This window comes from Arachis hypogaea, chromosome 15 (assembly GCF_003086295.3).
Source record: "Arachis hypogaea cultivar Tifrunner chromosome 15, arahy.Tifrunner.gnm2.J5K5, whole genome shotgun sequence".
NCBI lineage: Eukaryota > Viridiplantae > Streptophyta > Magnoliopsida > Fabales > Fabaceae > Arachis > Arachis hypogaea.
The window spans coordinates 149,515,407-149,532,010 of record NC_092050.1 but is presented as its reverse complement, the minus strand read 5'-3'; the positions used below and the strand labels follow the sequence as shown (position 1 = coordinate 149,532,010).

Here is a 16,604-nt window from a genome sequence, read left to right as displayed (position 1 = left end):
TAATAAAACCAAGTTAGAAATGTGTGTAGTTGTTATCTATTATGTATTTATAATATCACCATTTTAAAGAGGAGAATTATAAAGTACAAATGTTATATGGTATGGAGATACAAAGATTTTTTCTTTTTTAATTTTCAAAGGACACGTAATTGTTTTTCTCAAAGCAAGGCAAAAAAATGTGATAGCTCATTAACTCTTCAATAGCTTGCTTAATTGTCTGATCTCTTAGCCAAATCATATTCATCACTCATCAGTTACACTAGCTATAAAAATGATGCCTGCTTTTGCCTAGTATGACTGTGCAGAGTGAAGATGATCATCCAATCTCACGCAGTACAGAGAGGGAAACAACAAAAGCCTTTTCATCTTGTTTAAGATTATAAAGACTGCATAGAGGTAAACCTGCAACCTTCCATGCAAATCCGCATTTACCAACTTGCTTCACTGCCATGGCATGGTCATAAGTAGCATTATACACAGCCAAAGCATCAATATAAATATCATTTATGTCTCTTGCACTATCTTCCATATTGTCAGCACCATCATACAGTTTCTACCCAAAAAGGAAAATTCCCATCAGCATACACTGTTTATGGTAACATCCAGGGGGTAAAAAAAAAATGTGCTTACATATAGAATGAGGGTATATACAAATAATATAACTAGAAAAATATGAATTTTACCTGCTTATAATATTTGATGACTTCATCTGCCTTCTCTTTGGAAGCATCTTTGTCATTTTCTTTGTCTCTTAAGGCAGCATCCATATCACTCCTATACTCCTCATATAAATTTTGCCAATTTTCCAATCTTGTTTTAGGTACTTCAATATCAAAACAAGGGAGTTTTTTTATTTCTGGTAACATGGACAGGACGATAATCAGCATACATAAAATGGACAGATTGTACATCACCTTATATAAAGTACTTGGAGGAAAATAAATAAATAAATCATGAAGGTAGGCTTCAAAATCACGTTAAGGTTGCTGTCTTATAACCAGAAGATTGCAAGTTTGAATCTTCATAAACACCCCCTCTCCACTATGAAAAAGTAGAGCAATATACATTTATCATCCTGGGACCTCGCCAGATGGTAATGTTATGCGCTTGACAATCCTTTTCTATATTTATATAAATAAATAAACACCTGACTTAAATGCAAGTCCCCACCTATTGCAGAATCTTCTTTATGTTGCCATCTGCGAACCTCATCATATATCATTCCTAACACAGAGGTTGAAGTGAATGATTTCTCCTTTTCCATATAATGTGGGAACAATTCTGCAGACAACTCTTTTGGGACTTCAATCTGTTGATAAAGTACATGTGTCAGTTCAGACTGGAAAACTCAGATGGTATTCATTCTGGAAAGCATTATTTGTAAATATTTACACGAATAAAACCAAATACAAAGTCATGTCATCTATTTGACCACACGGCACCAGAAACATGATTTTTCAATCCCGAAACAAACATTTAAATAGTAGAAAACTGAAAACCCCAGATGATAGAATAGATATAAAATATTGCATCTATTGGCAATGACTGGCAACAAATGAATAAGAGAAGTTTAGGACAATTGATCAGCAGAAAAGAGACATGCACCCAGATTTGCACGCCATAATGAATATGCAAAGTAGTACATAAAATAAATTCTAATATTTACAGATAACAAAGTTCATCATGATAACAGTAAATTTAATCAAGTAATGACTGCATTGCCAACAATCCAAGATCATGAAATCCCATGATTGGGAAGCCCAGATCAACCTATAGACTTCGATGTGACAAATAGTTCCATGTTGAGTGAGAAGAAGCACCAACACAACTGCTAATTGATTGGTCAAGAAAAGTCATGGAGTCCACAAGCAAACACCAGATATAAAGCAATAATAGAATGATGCGGTCAAACTAACCTTACGACCACTTTTCTTCGGAGCATCCAATGCAACATAATATATATTAACCAATCTAATTATGTTTTCCTTCACTCTTTCCTTCTCCTCTTCATTTCTTATGGTTAAAAATCGATCCATGATTGCCATCCAGCTATCAGCAGCTGCACCTATTGCAATGCTGAAAAATAGAAAAATAAAAATAAAAGAAAATCCTTAAGACCAATTGGAGATTGTGTTCCACCAACAGCCTTCTTACCTGGATTCACTATGTTATAAAAGAGTGGTTATCTAGAAGAGATGAGCATGACATACATGTATGTATTTAAATCTAATTTTGCCTGCAGTACCCTGCACAATTTTCACTTCTGGAAAGCATGTATACGACTAGAATTCTACAAATTTTTATATATATAGCTGCAGATTCACCTTGGTTCAAATCGAGTCTTTAGGTATAGTCTAAAAAGCCGTTCCTCAAATTCATCAGAAGACATATCACGTGGTTCTTTAACATTTTGTTCTTTATCACGTGGTTCTTTATCATGAGGTTCTTCAGGTCGAGTTTCTATCCAAGGGTCACTCTGTCTGAAGGATTTTAATAGCTGCAGCATTTCAAACTTGAATGGTCAAATTAAACTACTTTAAAGACCCTCGGAGAATAACAATGGGACAACAATGCAATAAACAAATTTAGTGAGAAGAATAAATTGAATTCAAACAGGGAATGGAACCTCAGAATTTTGTGAAACCCAGTACATGTCTCCATCAAAATCGCCTCCGGCAATCTCATCTGCCACAGAGCGAGGACCAACACATGGGAAGAAAATTGCATATTTGCTATCACCAACATAAGATTTTAGTTCCTCCAAAGGTACTGCAACCATTCTGTGAATGTCCCCAAAATGTAAACCTGGATTTCTGTAAACTAACACCTCCCCTGTAATTGGGCCATTTTCACTACAAAGAAAAAGGAACAATCAGCTCAGACATAATAATATTAAATTGCAAAAATTGTTCCACTTTTTTTTAAAAGGAACACTATAGAGCATGATGCAGCTAAACATGGTCATAGCATTTTGTTCTACTCAATATTGCATACCGTTCATTCTTGGCAAAAATGGCCATTTTCACTACAACGATGTATGTGTCATCAAGACAAATATTCTGTTTTCATTAGTTTTGACTTTTGAATATCAAATACATCTAAAATTTAGAAAATTTTCTGGACAAAAGATTAATTAATACCAAAGAGTAAAAGATTTACACTTACTGAATTACACAAACTTGATTTCTTTCTAATTTTCCAGTGGGATCAACAGTCCCCATCAAATAGAAAGAATCTGGTATATAGATCCTCCCTCCTCTAAGCTTCTTCATTTCCTCCTTTGCAAATACGGACAATTGAAACTGCAAATGCGGCTCTTCAATAGAAATCCCACATAAGATCATTCGCATTGCAGTGTAATCATCCATCTCACCATGGTTTAGAGAAGCTGCATGTAAATGATGGTAAGAAAGCTTTGCTTGGTGAGATTTCAACACATTTAAAACAGTATATCACTTCAATTCATATCCAAAATAACTAAACAAGTAAGACCTTGATGAAATATGACAAAATAAATCTACTAATCTGCATGAACAACCTCTAAATGCAGCGCGCTTATTAGAGAAGATTTGATCAACTTCTTTCAGATTATCCTGAAGTACTTCAATGAAGTATCCATTTGGAACTCCACCATAGCTTAGAAGTGCAATGAGATATTTAGACAAGAATGAGCGATTTGGGTGATTGCTGAAACATGTGGAACTTAGTTAGTGAAAGAACAGTAGATAGTTTGCTAGGCATCTCATAAGAAAAAAGCTTGAACAATGTACTATCTATTATTGGTTGCAAATTTTGGGCAACATAGAATCATCAAATAGTGTCCTTTTGGATGCATATATCTACCTTCACCAAACCCAACCAGGTGAAACCCGCATCTCCTTCAAGCACCCATATTAAGGAAATCATTATATGCCTCTTTAGCCCATTTATATCGAGGATTATTAGTAAATGGTGAAATGTAAATATAAACAATAAAGCACAGCACTGAAAGGGCCCATTTTTTAATGGTCTGGTGGACCGCTAAAGTTGTGCATCCAGATGAAACACATAAATCGATAAAAGCAAATACATTATCCCGTTAACAAGTAATATGTGAATGGACATTATACTCCATCAGCTTCTGAAATAATTTAATTATCAAAATAATGATAACTACGCCAAAATACTAGCAGGAAAGGTGATGAAGTGAAAAACCTCGTTCCCACTACTTCTAACGAATCTATGCTTGGAGCATTCTCAAGTTCTTTGTCGCTCTTAACTTTAATCATTGAATCCCGAACCTGGATTGTCCTAGGAGGAAGCTGCAGAAAAGGTATACTTTACCATAATGTTTTTCTTTATCTAGAGAAAATAAATTATTTTATAGAATAAACCACAATACCTGTCCAATTCTAAGTAAGAGAGTATGTCAAGCACCTCTAGTAACCAGGAAAAATATATTGGAAAACTAAAATACCAGCATGCCCTATGCAGATAAATTTGGGTTTATACACTTCTGTAATATAGTCCACCAATGTTAAATTGCAATAATATTTTATAAACATATCACCTATGTTATCCTTCTCATCATTATAAGACTACATGTTCAACTTAATCATTGAGAACCAGAATAAAAACAGTGGAGCAAAATATGGAAATACCAAAAAGTATCTTATGATCTATCTACACAGAGTTATAATTTACATATCAATTCAGACAGCTTAAAAAGCACTCAGCAAACTAGGGGTTCCATAATATTGACTAGATAAACATATGCCAAGGAAGAAATCATGACTTTTAACCAAGAGTTGTTCAAAAACATACCGTATGATTAACCAAAAGCGTGCCTTTAATAGCAGAACCCTTGTGGAAGAGACGGCACTGGATCAGCAAAGGCTTTATGGGCAAAAGGGAAAATTATAAATTCTATTAGGACAACATCCGCGCATATGACATGAACAAGCAATATGAAAACGTCATTGCAATATTAAAACTGGCAAGGAAACCATAGAAATTGACCATCCCCCATTGTATCATCAAAAGCTAACAGATCGGGAGTTTCCTAAGTTTAAAGACAGCCATAAGCACAGAATACTCACAAAGGGGCTAGATCATAAAGCATATTGAAATATTTCTTGGCATTTAAAATTTGTCATTTACTTCACTAGAAAAATACCAACAAAAGGAGAACCAGAATATGATAAAGTACAGGGAAAAACATATTGCATTATGGATGACTTCTTATTCTTATGGAAGACATGATGCAAAAAAAAAAAAAAAGACACCAGAAAAATAAAGAGCTTCCATCCAAAATTTTTCTCTTCCATGCATCAACTTTAGAACAGATTTTATGTGTGCAGTCATTAAAGTCAAAAGATAAAGCACAAGCCACCATTTCGGAGAGTATATATAAACCACGAAAGGTGAAAACTTGAGTTCATCCTTTCACAGGAAGTGAAAAAAAATGTTTAATCCACCAACCAAAACTGTGGTTTTGCAACATAATTTTTTTTTTCTTTTTAATGTGGATTCTTAACAAATGACCAGTCATTGGGAAAAAAAAGGAATTTAACTGAAGAACAATTTAGTGGAATATACACTAAAAAGTCGAGATACCTTCGTGACTTTATTTTTGGCAGTTCCTTTAAACACACTGGTAGGGAAGGACGACGCCAAGTCTTCTGAGATGAACCCAGTTCCATCTGTATGAATACGCAGTTTGCCATCTATATCAGGAATTCTTTCTCCTTTTTCATCCTAATTCCCAATGACAAGGGAGGTCAAATAATAATAATAATTTGCTTCATGCAAGACTGTAAATTATAAAAATTGAGTATATTGGCAATTGACTATACCAGGCAATATTCATCATCAATTTGCTTAACATTCACACTAGCCAAGTCAATGTCAAGTTTGAACGTCTTTGATAGAAGAAGAGAGAATCTGAATACCACTACAGTTAGTTTCTTGGACAAAATCTATTACAAGGTGATTAAGTGCAGGCCAAATAAAATATGGATATCTAAAATAAAGTATTTGTCATACTACCTGGCCATATACTTATCCACACTAGCTAACGTGTGAGCATGCATAAACAAACATCTAGCTTCAATCATAGTCCGATCTTCCAGAATGTACGATGCCCTCTCATCAGCAGAAGAAAGTGACTTCATCCTAACAAAATAACATTTTACAGAGGACGATGCTGGGTCCTTCTTCTTCTCTTCCTTTCCACCATCTTTAAAAACTGCTCAATTGGTGGAAGATGTATGTTACATGCCAGTCACTACAAGTTTCTTAAACAACTCAAGAGATAACATCTGATATATGACACAGTAATGATTTATTAAAATAGAATATTATATATCAAAGGATAAAATTAAAAAGCAAATTTCTCACTCTATTTAGTAGTTAAATCATAATTGGAGGTTAGCCAGAAAAGGGAGAGGGGGTAAATATGAAAGAACAAGGATAAAATGGTTACCAAAAAAGCGATATAATCTAAGCCCAACTTGGATCCCTTCCTTTCCAAACTTCTCATACAGGTTGATAGCCTCATCAACAGTGATTCGCGTCTTCGTGACACTTTCCTCCTCGGAGAATTTAACAAGTAAGACATTGTCATCCCCTAACGTTCTCTGTAGGTGTGTTCTTGAGCTCTGTATAACAGGACCCTGAGAGATTGATATACATACAGGAGCAATAAAGTAAAGCATTAGCATAGAAATAAAATATCTATGTAGAAAAATAACCAATATACAGGCAGCTTATTGATACAGACAATTCATAAAAGTATACTAATTTTAATGCTATACAAATGGAGACCTTGATGGCATTAAAACCACCGAGTGGTTACAAAAATTTTGACAGTACAAGAAAACAATGCCGAGATCTACAAACCTTGAATCTTAAGCTCCCATCCGTAGAAACATAGCATTGATATACATGTGGCCTACTAGAATCCCAGTCAACATACTGAAGAAACCAAGGTTGTCGTTAGTACAAACAGAAAAGAAATTTAACACAATGAAAGAGCATCATGTTGATATGCATCATTGTAGACTGTAAAAGTCTTCTATCCCAAGGCTAAACAAGATCTTCCCATTCTGTTAAACAAAATTTTGATTTCTGTATGTCAAGCACTATTTAAACAATTAAAAGTTCAACAAGTGAAGTTTACTAATGCAAATTTTATGACTACCATAACTGCCAAACATTAAAATTTGAAACAAAAGACAACTTGATTGCAGATCTCAGAGTTGCACTTAAACCAATTGCAAAGGAATAAACTATCTCAAATTACTAAGAGTTCATGATATTTACCGATTGCCGATCGCGGCAATCCTTTATATATTTATGCCCCACATCTTGCCATATTGTTCTCTCAAACCTTCCCATGGGCAAATCTTTCAAGCTGCTAATATAGTCCGGTTGAAGAGTCTCAAGACTCTCCCTGTAATTGTATGAATGAAAACAGAATTATATGCAAGGAAAAACCAAAAACCAAACAGAAGAATAGCCAAGATGCACTGAGCTTACCCTCCAATGTAACTCAACAGCAGAAAGGCCCTTCTGAACTCCAATTCTCCAAGTGCCTTCATCTGTGGACTAAGCATTTTCTCTTCTCTTCTTTCAGCATAAAAATCCAAGGGGTTTCGTTTAAGTTCTGTAACAACGGCCTGAGAACTGCCTAAACCAACTGTATCTGTAGCTTCAAAAATGAACGACAAAGAGTGAAGCTTGTAAATGATCCCACAATGGCACTAAAAGCCCTACTAACGACATTAAAACAGTGTTATGTTCCTGACAGAAGCACGGTACTTTATTAATGAATCATAGTATCACACTCAACATTGCATTTGCAGTACTCATGGTGCACAAATGACACTCTATTTATTCATACAAACAATCATGCAAAAGAAAAACAAACTCAAAAAATTAAACAAAACAAAAATAATTTTGACAAAAGGGTGGGGGCAAAACCGGAAAATAATTTAGTCTTGAAAAAAGAAAGGAAAGTGGAAAACGACGTTTTAAACTCAATATGCTATGCACGTAAGAAATAAGATCAAGCAGATAGAGATTACAAGTTCAAATTTGTCAATAGTTAAAAAGTTCCATTTTTTTCCTAAAGAAAAATCAAAAGAGGAAGCAAAGAAGTGAATAACTACTCCTTTTCCTGTGTAACTGAACCCAGCAACGAGTGAAAAGATGCAAACTCGAAGTAAAGAAGCATACTTTGGTGGTGCTGGCTCATCGTGCGCGTAGCCGAACCGGTGAAACCGTTGGGAGAGAGAGTAGAAGAAGCAAAAGGGGAGTTCGACGGAGAAGGAAATGAAGATGGCGATGATGAGGCAGTTGATTGTTTGATCAAGTAAACTATGAATGCGCTTAGAGTCGACTTGATTTTGGAGTTTGAGATTTTGTTAAGTAAATTAAGGGCTTCTTGCTCGCCAATTTCAGCGAGCATGCGCCTGACTTTAGAATCTGGAGGACTCTGGTTCTGTTCCTTGCAGATGCGCTCTAGAAGATTGTCCACCGAAGCTGGAAGAGGCACCACTACTTGCTCTGTGCCATTGTTACTCGCCATGTGTTTGTGAAAATAAATAAATATGTGAAGAAGAAGAAGAAGAAGAAGAAGAAGAAGAAGAAGAAGAATTGGTGAAGAACAGTGAAAAGAGAGCGTGTTAGGACTAGGAGTGAGGACACTGAAGAGTGGTGACTATACATGATTCTGCGTTTACATATAAGTATATAACGGTTGAAATATGATTGAAGAATTTTAATTATCAATTTTAGGTGGGTTGATTATTATATCTGAATTTTTAATTTTAATAATTAAAAAAAGGCAAATGGTATATTTTAATATTAAATATAAAAAAATATTAAAAATATATTATTAAATTAAAAAATTAAATTAATAATTAAATAATAATAAATTTTAATATCTTTTAAATATATAATAATATATGAAAGATATATTGTTTGGTTTTCAAAATTTTAAAGAATACTATAAAATTTAATAATTGAGTTATTAAAATACGGTTAATATCTACAAAACAATCGAAAAAAATGTTTAAAAAAAATAACGATTTTTTTAGGAAATTAATTAGGAGGGTTAGAGGGTAGTTAATTAAAATTAATTCATTGAAAAATAAAAAATTAATCTTTTATTATTTTAATTTTTAAAATTTTAAAATTAAAAATATAAAATTTTGTTTGAGTTAGATTTATATTATAGTTAATTTTTTAAAATTTTTTCAAAAAATAAATGAATAAAATTGGTGGAGTGTAAAATGGGTGACAACTGACAAGACATAAAGCTGTAACTGAGTTTAGTAGTACTGTGGTAGCCTAGTAGTAGTGGTGTCTCCTCTCCAAGACTCTACCATGCGCTTTTGTTTGAAATGCTCTCTTTGGGGTTAACTTAGCGGACAAGTATTATTTAAATAAGATAAAAAAAATCTAAAAATAAATATTTTTATTAAAATTTGATCTGTATTTAATTATTAATAAAAAAAATAATTTTATATCATTAAAAATATCAATAATAATTAATTAATAATTATAAATTATAAAATTTGTTAATCTTTTAACATTTCTCTAAAAAAAAGTAGTGGTTGGCCCTAAACAGTAGACACTAGACAATTAAATTTCTTTTTAAATTTAATTTTAGTTATAAATATGCTATGATCATGACCTAATTGGAGGATATAGATTTTCGTTTGACAATGTATGAATTCAATAGGAAGGATTTGCGTGTCTTTCTTTTACGACAGTTACTTATTATATATAGTTTGATTCTCATATATGATATATAGATTGTCATTCCTTTCTGTTCATGAAAAATATTTTTTGAAAAGTGATAGGGATTAATAATTTTATCAATATCAATTAATATTTTGGTCTAATATTTTATTTTTATGTTATTAAAATTTAATATTTAATATTGTTAAATATTAATAAAAAATAATTAATTATGTTAATTACCTAATATTACTTTCAATTTTTTTATTGCGTTATTCCAATTTTAGTCTAAGTGCGGCCAAAAGCAAAACCAAGATGCTAGTGCATAGATTGGTTGAATAATGGAGAAGGGATAGCCCACAAAGAAAAAATACTTCCTATTAGAAAAGCATGGACAAATAACCTATGGCCACGGCTCATTAATGAACCAAAAGGAAGTTATATTATAAGCCAACTACTTAAATGAAAATGTTAAAAACATCTTTTTTATGAAAATTTTTGTGTTAAAAGTATATTTTATTTGTTTAGCCATATTTTAAAAAAAAAACAAAAATAACACTTTTGTAACACATCATAATCAAATCATACATTTTATTATCTAATAGTAAAAAAGAAACATCTTCATATAAAGACAATAGTAAAATCTTCATAGTAATATCCGCCGTATTATAAACCCTAAACTTATTCTGTAGTTGACAAGTTGGTTACATGAAGACTCAATGAGATTTTTGAGGACTTTGTAGAACTACAAACCACTGTGTGAATGTGTATGTAAAAAAGAAAAGTTTAGGCACCAGCAACTTTTTTAAATTCTATTTAGCATGTAATCAGTAAGGAAAAATAAGCCATTAGATGAAATCTTACACTAATCTCACATCATTAAAATCATCATTAATGACTATTTGATGGCTACAAATATAAAAAATTGCTGTCCCTAACATTCCTCGTAAAATACACAACTATACAGATATAGAAAATATTAAAGAGAGAGAATTTTGGATATAAACATTTGTATTTTGGAGAGGAAATTTTTTAAATTGAAGCATTCATATTGATAATATTTCTTCAGCCTTAATAAATAAAGCACTGAAAACTACATTGATCGATACAACTTAAAAAGACATCACACACACATGAAGGGGAAAAAAAACTGAAAGATAAGATAATTCAAATATGTTGATCATGTTTTGCTGATGATTTTTTCCATAACAGTTTCAAGGAGCAATTTGAATATAATCACTCAGCCTCCCTATTAGTTTCTATTTGCCTTGGGCTTACTTATGACCAAGGCTTCCAAACTCAAGATAACCTACTGTTCGTCGTCCTTGACTATAATTAGGCCTGCATCCTGATCCATTGAAAAATGGTACTAACAAAATTATTTAATTAATTATCCACAAAAAATCAAGTTGGGTTGGTCTAATACTTAGCTCACTAGTCCGCTTAAGCAAGTGGCGGGGTTTGAATAATCTATTACACAAGATAATCATGCATCTAAGACCTCTCAAGGAAGCGAACAGTATAAACAAAGGAGCCTAATAACTCTCATCTTAGCTACCTTAACACTTTTGATTTGAATATCGAATTTACTTATCATTACAATATTTTCGGACTACAGCAACACCTAATTTTAGTGAAATAGACAACGGTGAAAACCGCTGTTTATTATGATAATAAAGGCAGATTATTTTTTAAGGTTTGCCTTGGATAAAAAGGTTTTTAAATGTGTGTTTATTACCTCAAAACTTGAACAAATTCAAAGACGCGTGGAATAGGATGATACCAACAACGACAATAATAATATAAGGTATGCGATAATTTAGGAAAGAAAAGCAAAGAAGATGAAAGCTTAAACTAAAGTTGATTATGAACCTTGGTGTGTGCTCAAACTAAGTGTAACAGAATCTTCAGTATTATCATTGGTGGCCGACAGAGAAGAAGCATATTGTGATGGAGAAGGAGATGAAGAAGATAAGTCCTTTATCATGGTTATAACGAAACCCCCAAAAGACTTTTGGATTTCCCTTTCTTTAATACAGTTGAGAATATCAAGAGCTCGTTGCTCTCCAATGGCAGCGAGCTTCCTTCTCACAACGGAATCCAATGGCGGCTTCTTCTGTTCATTGCATATCTGCTCTATCAAAATCTCCACTTTAGTTGGAAGAGGAACTTGCTCTGTGCAATTCACCTCAACTGGCATTAGTTTTCGCAACAAAGGAACTTGAGATGATAACAGATATAGAGCGATCAATTTTATGACTTGGATTCAGCTATATTACATTAGAAGATTTCCAGAAATTATTATTTTTCGTGGTGAGTTAGTTATTAATATTTAAAAATATATGGATAAAGTATGTTATTAAATTATTAAATTAAAAGAATTAAAATAATAATTAAATGATAGTAAAAAATAATAAATTTTAATAGACTACTAATATTTTTCATAGGTATATGTAAATTTTATTTTTAGTGAATTTTTTTTTTAAATAAATGTATTGAAAACTTAATTTTTTATTTTAATAATTTTTTTTAATTTATAATTTCAACACATATGTTAGATAAATCTTAAATTAAAAAAGTTTCTAATCAATTAACTATTAATAGTCTTTAATTCTTAGAACATAATTAATTGTTATTTATTAATTAAAGTAATTTTGTTTAAAGAGTTTCAATTTAAAATAATTTTATTTTAATTTTTATAAATTAAAAATCAATTATTTAAATAAAAATAAGGCTAAATACATTAATTTTTTTAATTTATCAAAAGTCAAGGCGACAATTATTTTAAATGGAATGGAATACGTTTTAAAAAGAAAAAAAAAATAAAAACAAAAGCCAGAACTAAATAAGGTGTAAGTTTTGTTAAGCCATGCATGCCTTAAGGATAACAATTTGTTAAGCTTATAATTCATTGATGTATAACTAAATTTTGAATACTTTTAGAATATTCTATCGTTTAATATCAACTATTAATAATAGCCTAAAATATATATAAAGACATGCTTGATAATTGATGATTTTTTTTTTTTTTGGTGACTTGATAATTGATGATTTAATTTAATTAAATTATATATTGAAACTTATGAAATAATTAAACCATATTTCAATTGTGAACCGTCAACTGAAAACCGATTACTTCTTAACGAAAGGGCGAGGGCAGAAATGAAATGAAAAATAAATACAATATTAAAAGAAAAAGAAAAAATAGCTACAAACTAATTAACTCATCAAAAGTTGTTAAGAAAAAAAACTCAAAAGTCAAAATGTCAAAATGTCAAAATCTCTCCAGATTTATAAAGAAATTAAAGAAGTGAAGACGTAAGAAACAACCTTTGTAGGGTGAAGAGGAAGGAGAAGAAGATGAGTTATCGATCATGACTTTAATGAAACCACTGAAAGAAGTTTTGATTCCACTCTTTCTGATTTGATTGAGAATTTCAAGAGCACGTTGCTCCCCAATGTCAGCGAGCTTTAGCCTCAGAGTACGATCAAGAGGAGGTGGGTTATGCTTTTGGCATATTTCCTCTATCAAAGTCTCCACCGAAAGAGGAAGAGGAACTTGGTTAGTGCAGTTTGCCATGCATGTCCTCAAGTTCTTATTAACGGTTGATGAAAAAAGTTGTGAATATTTACTATTTATAGCGGATAATAGTAATACAAGTACTACTACAAGAAAAATTAGTTTTAGCGATAATTTTAAAAATATTAGTTTATTTATAACTATTATGACAATTATATATTTATCATTATTAATATACTATAATAAATGTGATTATTTTTATCATCGCTAAATTAAAAATAAATTATTATTAAAAATATTTTTTTATGATCAGAAACAAATGCTAATGTTTTTCGAAAAAAAGAGAGTGAATAATTCTTTAAAAAATAACTATTATAGGTAATAAATAAATGTGTAGCTTTTAGACATTTATTTCTTTTATAGTTTTACAAAGAAAATAGTTAACCTGAATAACAAGTTATTTTTTTTAATTTGAATTATTAATAAAAAATATAAAAAATAAATAAACTAATATAACAATTATATTTTTACATTCTCATCATTAAAGTTTAAATAATATGCAATCTCCTCTTTTATGAGGTCACCATACTAGCTATCACACTCCAACCTTACAAAATTAAGATATGCTATATTTTGATTTATTTTCAAATTTTATGTTCAAACTAAGTTATTATTACAAAATCCCACATATACTAATAGAACTATATATAGAAGTACCATATTGATACAATCTTTTTTTTATTATCCACGTATCCCCCAACCGAAATTGTTATTCATTTAAATAGAAACCTTGTCTCCAAAGCGGTGTTGATGGTCATGTCTTGCTTCTAGTGTCAAGAACTTAGTAGGTAATTAGTATCTTATTCTTCATAGCTTTCCACATATTCTTAAAGACAAACACTATGAAGAAAAATTGTCTTTTTTATTTTGCACCTCCAACTTAGAATATACAATTTTCAAGCAGCAAATAAAAGATAGTGTTGCTTTAACTTAGTTGAAATGTTGAATGGTTTAGGGTAAAAGATAGTGTTGCTTTAACTTAGTTGAAATGTTGAATGGAGAGAGAGAGAGAGAGAGAGAGAGAGAGAGAGAGAGAGAGAGAGAGAGAGAGAGAGAGAGAGAGAGAGAGAGAGAGAGAGAGAGAGAGAGAGAGAGAGAGAGAGAGAGAGAGAGAGAGAGAGAGAGAGAGAGAGAGAGAGAGAGAGAGAGAGAGAGAGAGAGAGAGAGAGAGAGATGAAATTTTATTTGGGTGTTATTAAGAGTTATCTTAATTAGAAAGTGTGTGAATAAAATCTGTTTTATTATTCTAAAATAAGTTTTCATATACTTCCAAGGCCAAATCTGGTGAATTCATTTGAGTGCCTTTTGATTTTACACTATCAAAAAGAGAGATGACAATTTAAACTTTTTTTATACTATAAAGGAATATATCTATTATTAATAATAGTGTCTTATTCTGGTTGTAAAGTAGTATTTTCAGTAACTAATTTATTTCAAAACTCATAAAAAACATATTTGTTTGAAAAAAAGGGTAAAATGAAATTATAAATACAAATTCGTAAATAATGGGTTGAAAAAAATGCCAATTTTTTTAATTATTGATATAAATGAGTATAAATTTATTGAGGAAAAAAACTTAAAGGAGAAATAATAGCAATAAGATGAAGAGAAAGTGCCACAATGAGCCAAAGAGAAACAAAAGAATATCATAAAAAAATATTATACTTTGAAAAGACAATTTTTTTTTATATTTTAATACATTAAATAAATCAAAAATAAAAAAACTCTATTATCATATTTTTAATGAATAAATGGTCAAATTAGTCCCTAAAAGATCGTTTATTCTCTAAATTAGTTTTTGAAAGATTTTTTTAATCAAATTCGTTATTTAAAGATTTTAAATTAGTCATGTTAGTCCTTTCGTTAATTTTTTTGTCGATGGTGTCAAAATTTGCTAATATAGCACGTTAACTAATACTCTAACACACACCTATGAATCTTAATTGACTATTTACATAATAAGTTTATGAAATTATATCATATCAAACCTAATTGAAGAGAAAATTTGAGCTATTGGAATTCCTCAATTTGGGATTGATTTGACTTAATTTTATAAACTAATTATGTTAATAGTCAATTAAAACTACTAAGTGTGTGTTTTGATGTTACTTAACATACAATATCAACAAAATTTGAAGCCGTTAGCAATGGAAGTGACGGAAGAACTAACATGACTAATTTAAAATATTTAAAGGACGAATTTGATTAAAAAAATCTTTTAGGGACTAATTTAAAGAATGGGTGATCTTTCATGGACTAATTTGACTATTTACTCTATTTTTAGTATATATCTTTATCTTTATGACAGTATGCACAAGATAGAGTTAAACCCCAAAATGGTACTTGAGATTGGTTTCGTGCACTAAAATCGTCCCTGAGATTCCAATTGCACTAATTACGTTCCTGAGATTGACAAAAATGCACCATGTTAATCCCTGACCAATTTTTCGTTAACGACGTGATGACATGGCATGATGACGTGGGTTGTTAGTGGCACGTGTCACTCCATGATTTGGCCACGTGTAATGGTATAATGATGTGTTGACTAGTGACATGTGGCATGCTGGCATGGATGGTTGTGCCACGTGTCACATTACTATTTGGCCACGTGTCTATTTGTGCTATGTGTTGTAACAGTATTCATCCACGTGTCATCCATTATATCATCATTGTAGATGCACCAAATTAGTCCCTCACTTTGTGTTAAGTGACTCATTTTAATCCCTGAAATTGAATGTCGTGCACCAAATTAGTCGCTTCACCAGTTTTTTCTCATTTTTTTTAAAAAATTTAAAATTTTTAATATTTTGGATGCACTAATTTCAACTTTATTTTTTCACGTATCGTTTAAATACAAGTACTTGTATCAAAATTTTTAAGATTTTAGTTTTAATTATATAATTTTTTTTATAATAATTTAACATTGGTAATTTTGTAATACATAAGTATGTTATTATAAAAAAAGAATTATATGATTGATTAGACATATTTTTTCATTAATAAAAATGTGTTTATAACAAGAAATCAAGAATTAAAATACACATTTTTTTTGTTCTTATGAAATACACGTTTTCGTTGTGTGTAAGTAAATGAGCTAAACTGAAGGCACTTCAAGCACCATCACTACCATCTTCGACATCTTCAGTCTAGACGAAAGAGGTCGGAAATGGTAGTGGGGGTGCTTGAAATATCTTCACGTCAACTCCAAGACAGCGGTTAGAGGTACCCGCAAGAAAAAAATATTTTATAAAAGCACTTGTATTTAAATATCATGTGAAACAAAGATATTGATAATTTT

At 31.1% G+C, this 16,604-nt stretch overlaps 1 protein-coding gene across 1 annotated transcript; it reads right to left on the bottom strand.

Annotated features, from left to right (window-relative positions):
* Window positions 1-13: 13 nt before the first annotated feature.
* On the bottom strand, window positions 14-13,349 carry LOC112751257 (probable RNA-dependent RNA polymerase 3). Its single transcript, XM_025800335.2, has 19 exons — window positions 13,057-13,349; window positions 11,599-11,901; window positions 7,519-7,690; window positions 7,303-7,432; window positions 6,880-6,954; window positions 6,464-6,653; window positions 6,028-6,226; window positions 5,835-5,922; window positions 5,596-5,736; window positions 4,804-4,875; window positions 4,195-4,301; window positions 3,539-3,687; window positions 3,166-3,388; window positions 2,627-2,852; window positions 2,325-2,497; window positions 1,917-2,076; window positions 1,171-1,309; window positions 684-856; window positions 14-553 (listed from the first exon to the last, which is right to left on the bottom strand). The coding sequence occupies exons 1-19, from the start codon at window positions 13,304-13,306 to the stop codon at window positions 317-319; spliced, it is 3,207 nt and encodes a 1,068-aa protein (XP_025656120.1). The 5' UTR covers window positions 13,307-13,349; the 3' UTR covers window positions 14-316.
* Window positions 13,350-16,604: the final 3,255 nt, after the last annotated feature.

Bases quoted from the DNA above. Each gene is read 5' to 3' on its own strand.
- LOC112751257 (XM_025800335.2), bottom strand. From the start codon at position 13,306: ATGGCAAACTGCACTAACCAAGTTCCTCTTCCTCTTTCGGTGGAGACT. The intron at 6,654-6,879 runs GTTTGTAGATCT...TCAATCTCTCAG, and splicing joins ATGGGAGCTTAAGATTCAAG to GGTCCTGTTATACAGAGCTC. The intron at 6,227-6,463 runs GTAACCATTTTA...CCAATTGAGCAG, and splicing joins TAGATTATATCGCTTTTTTG to TTTTTAAAGATGGTGGAAAG.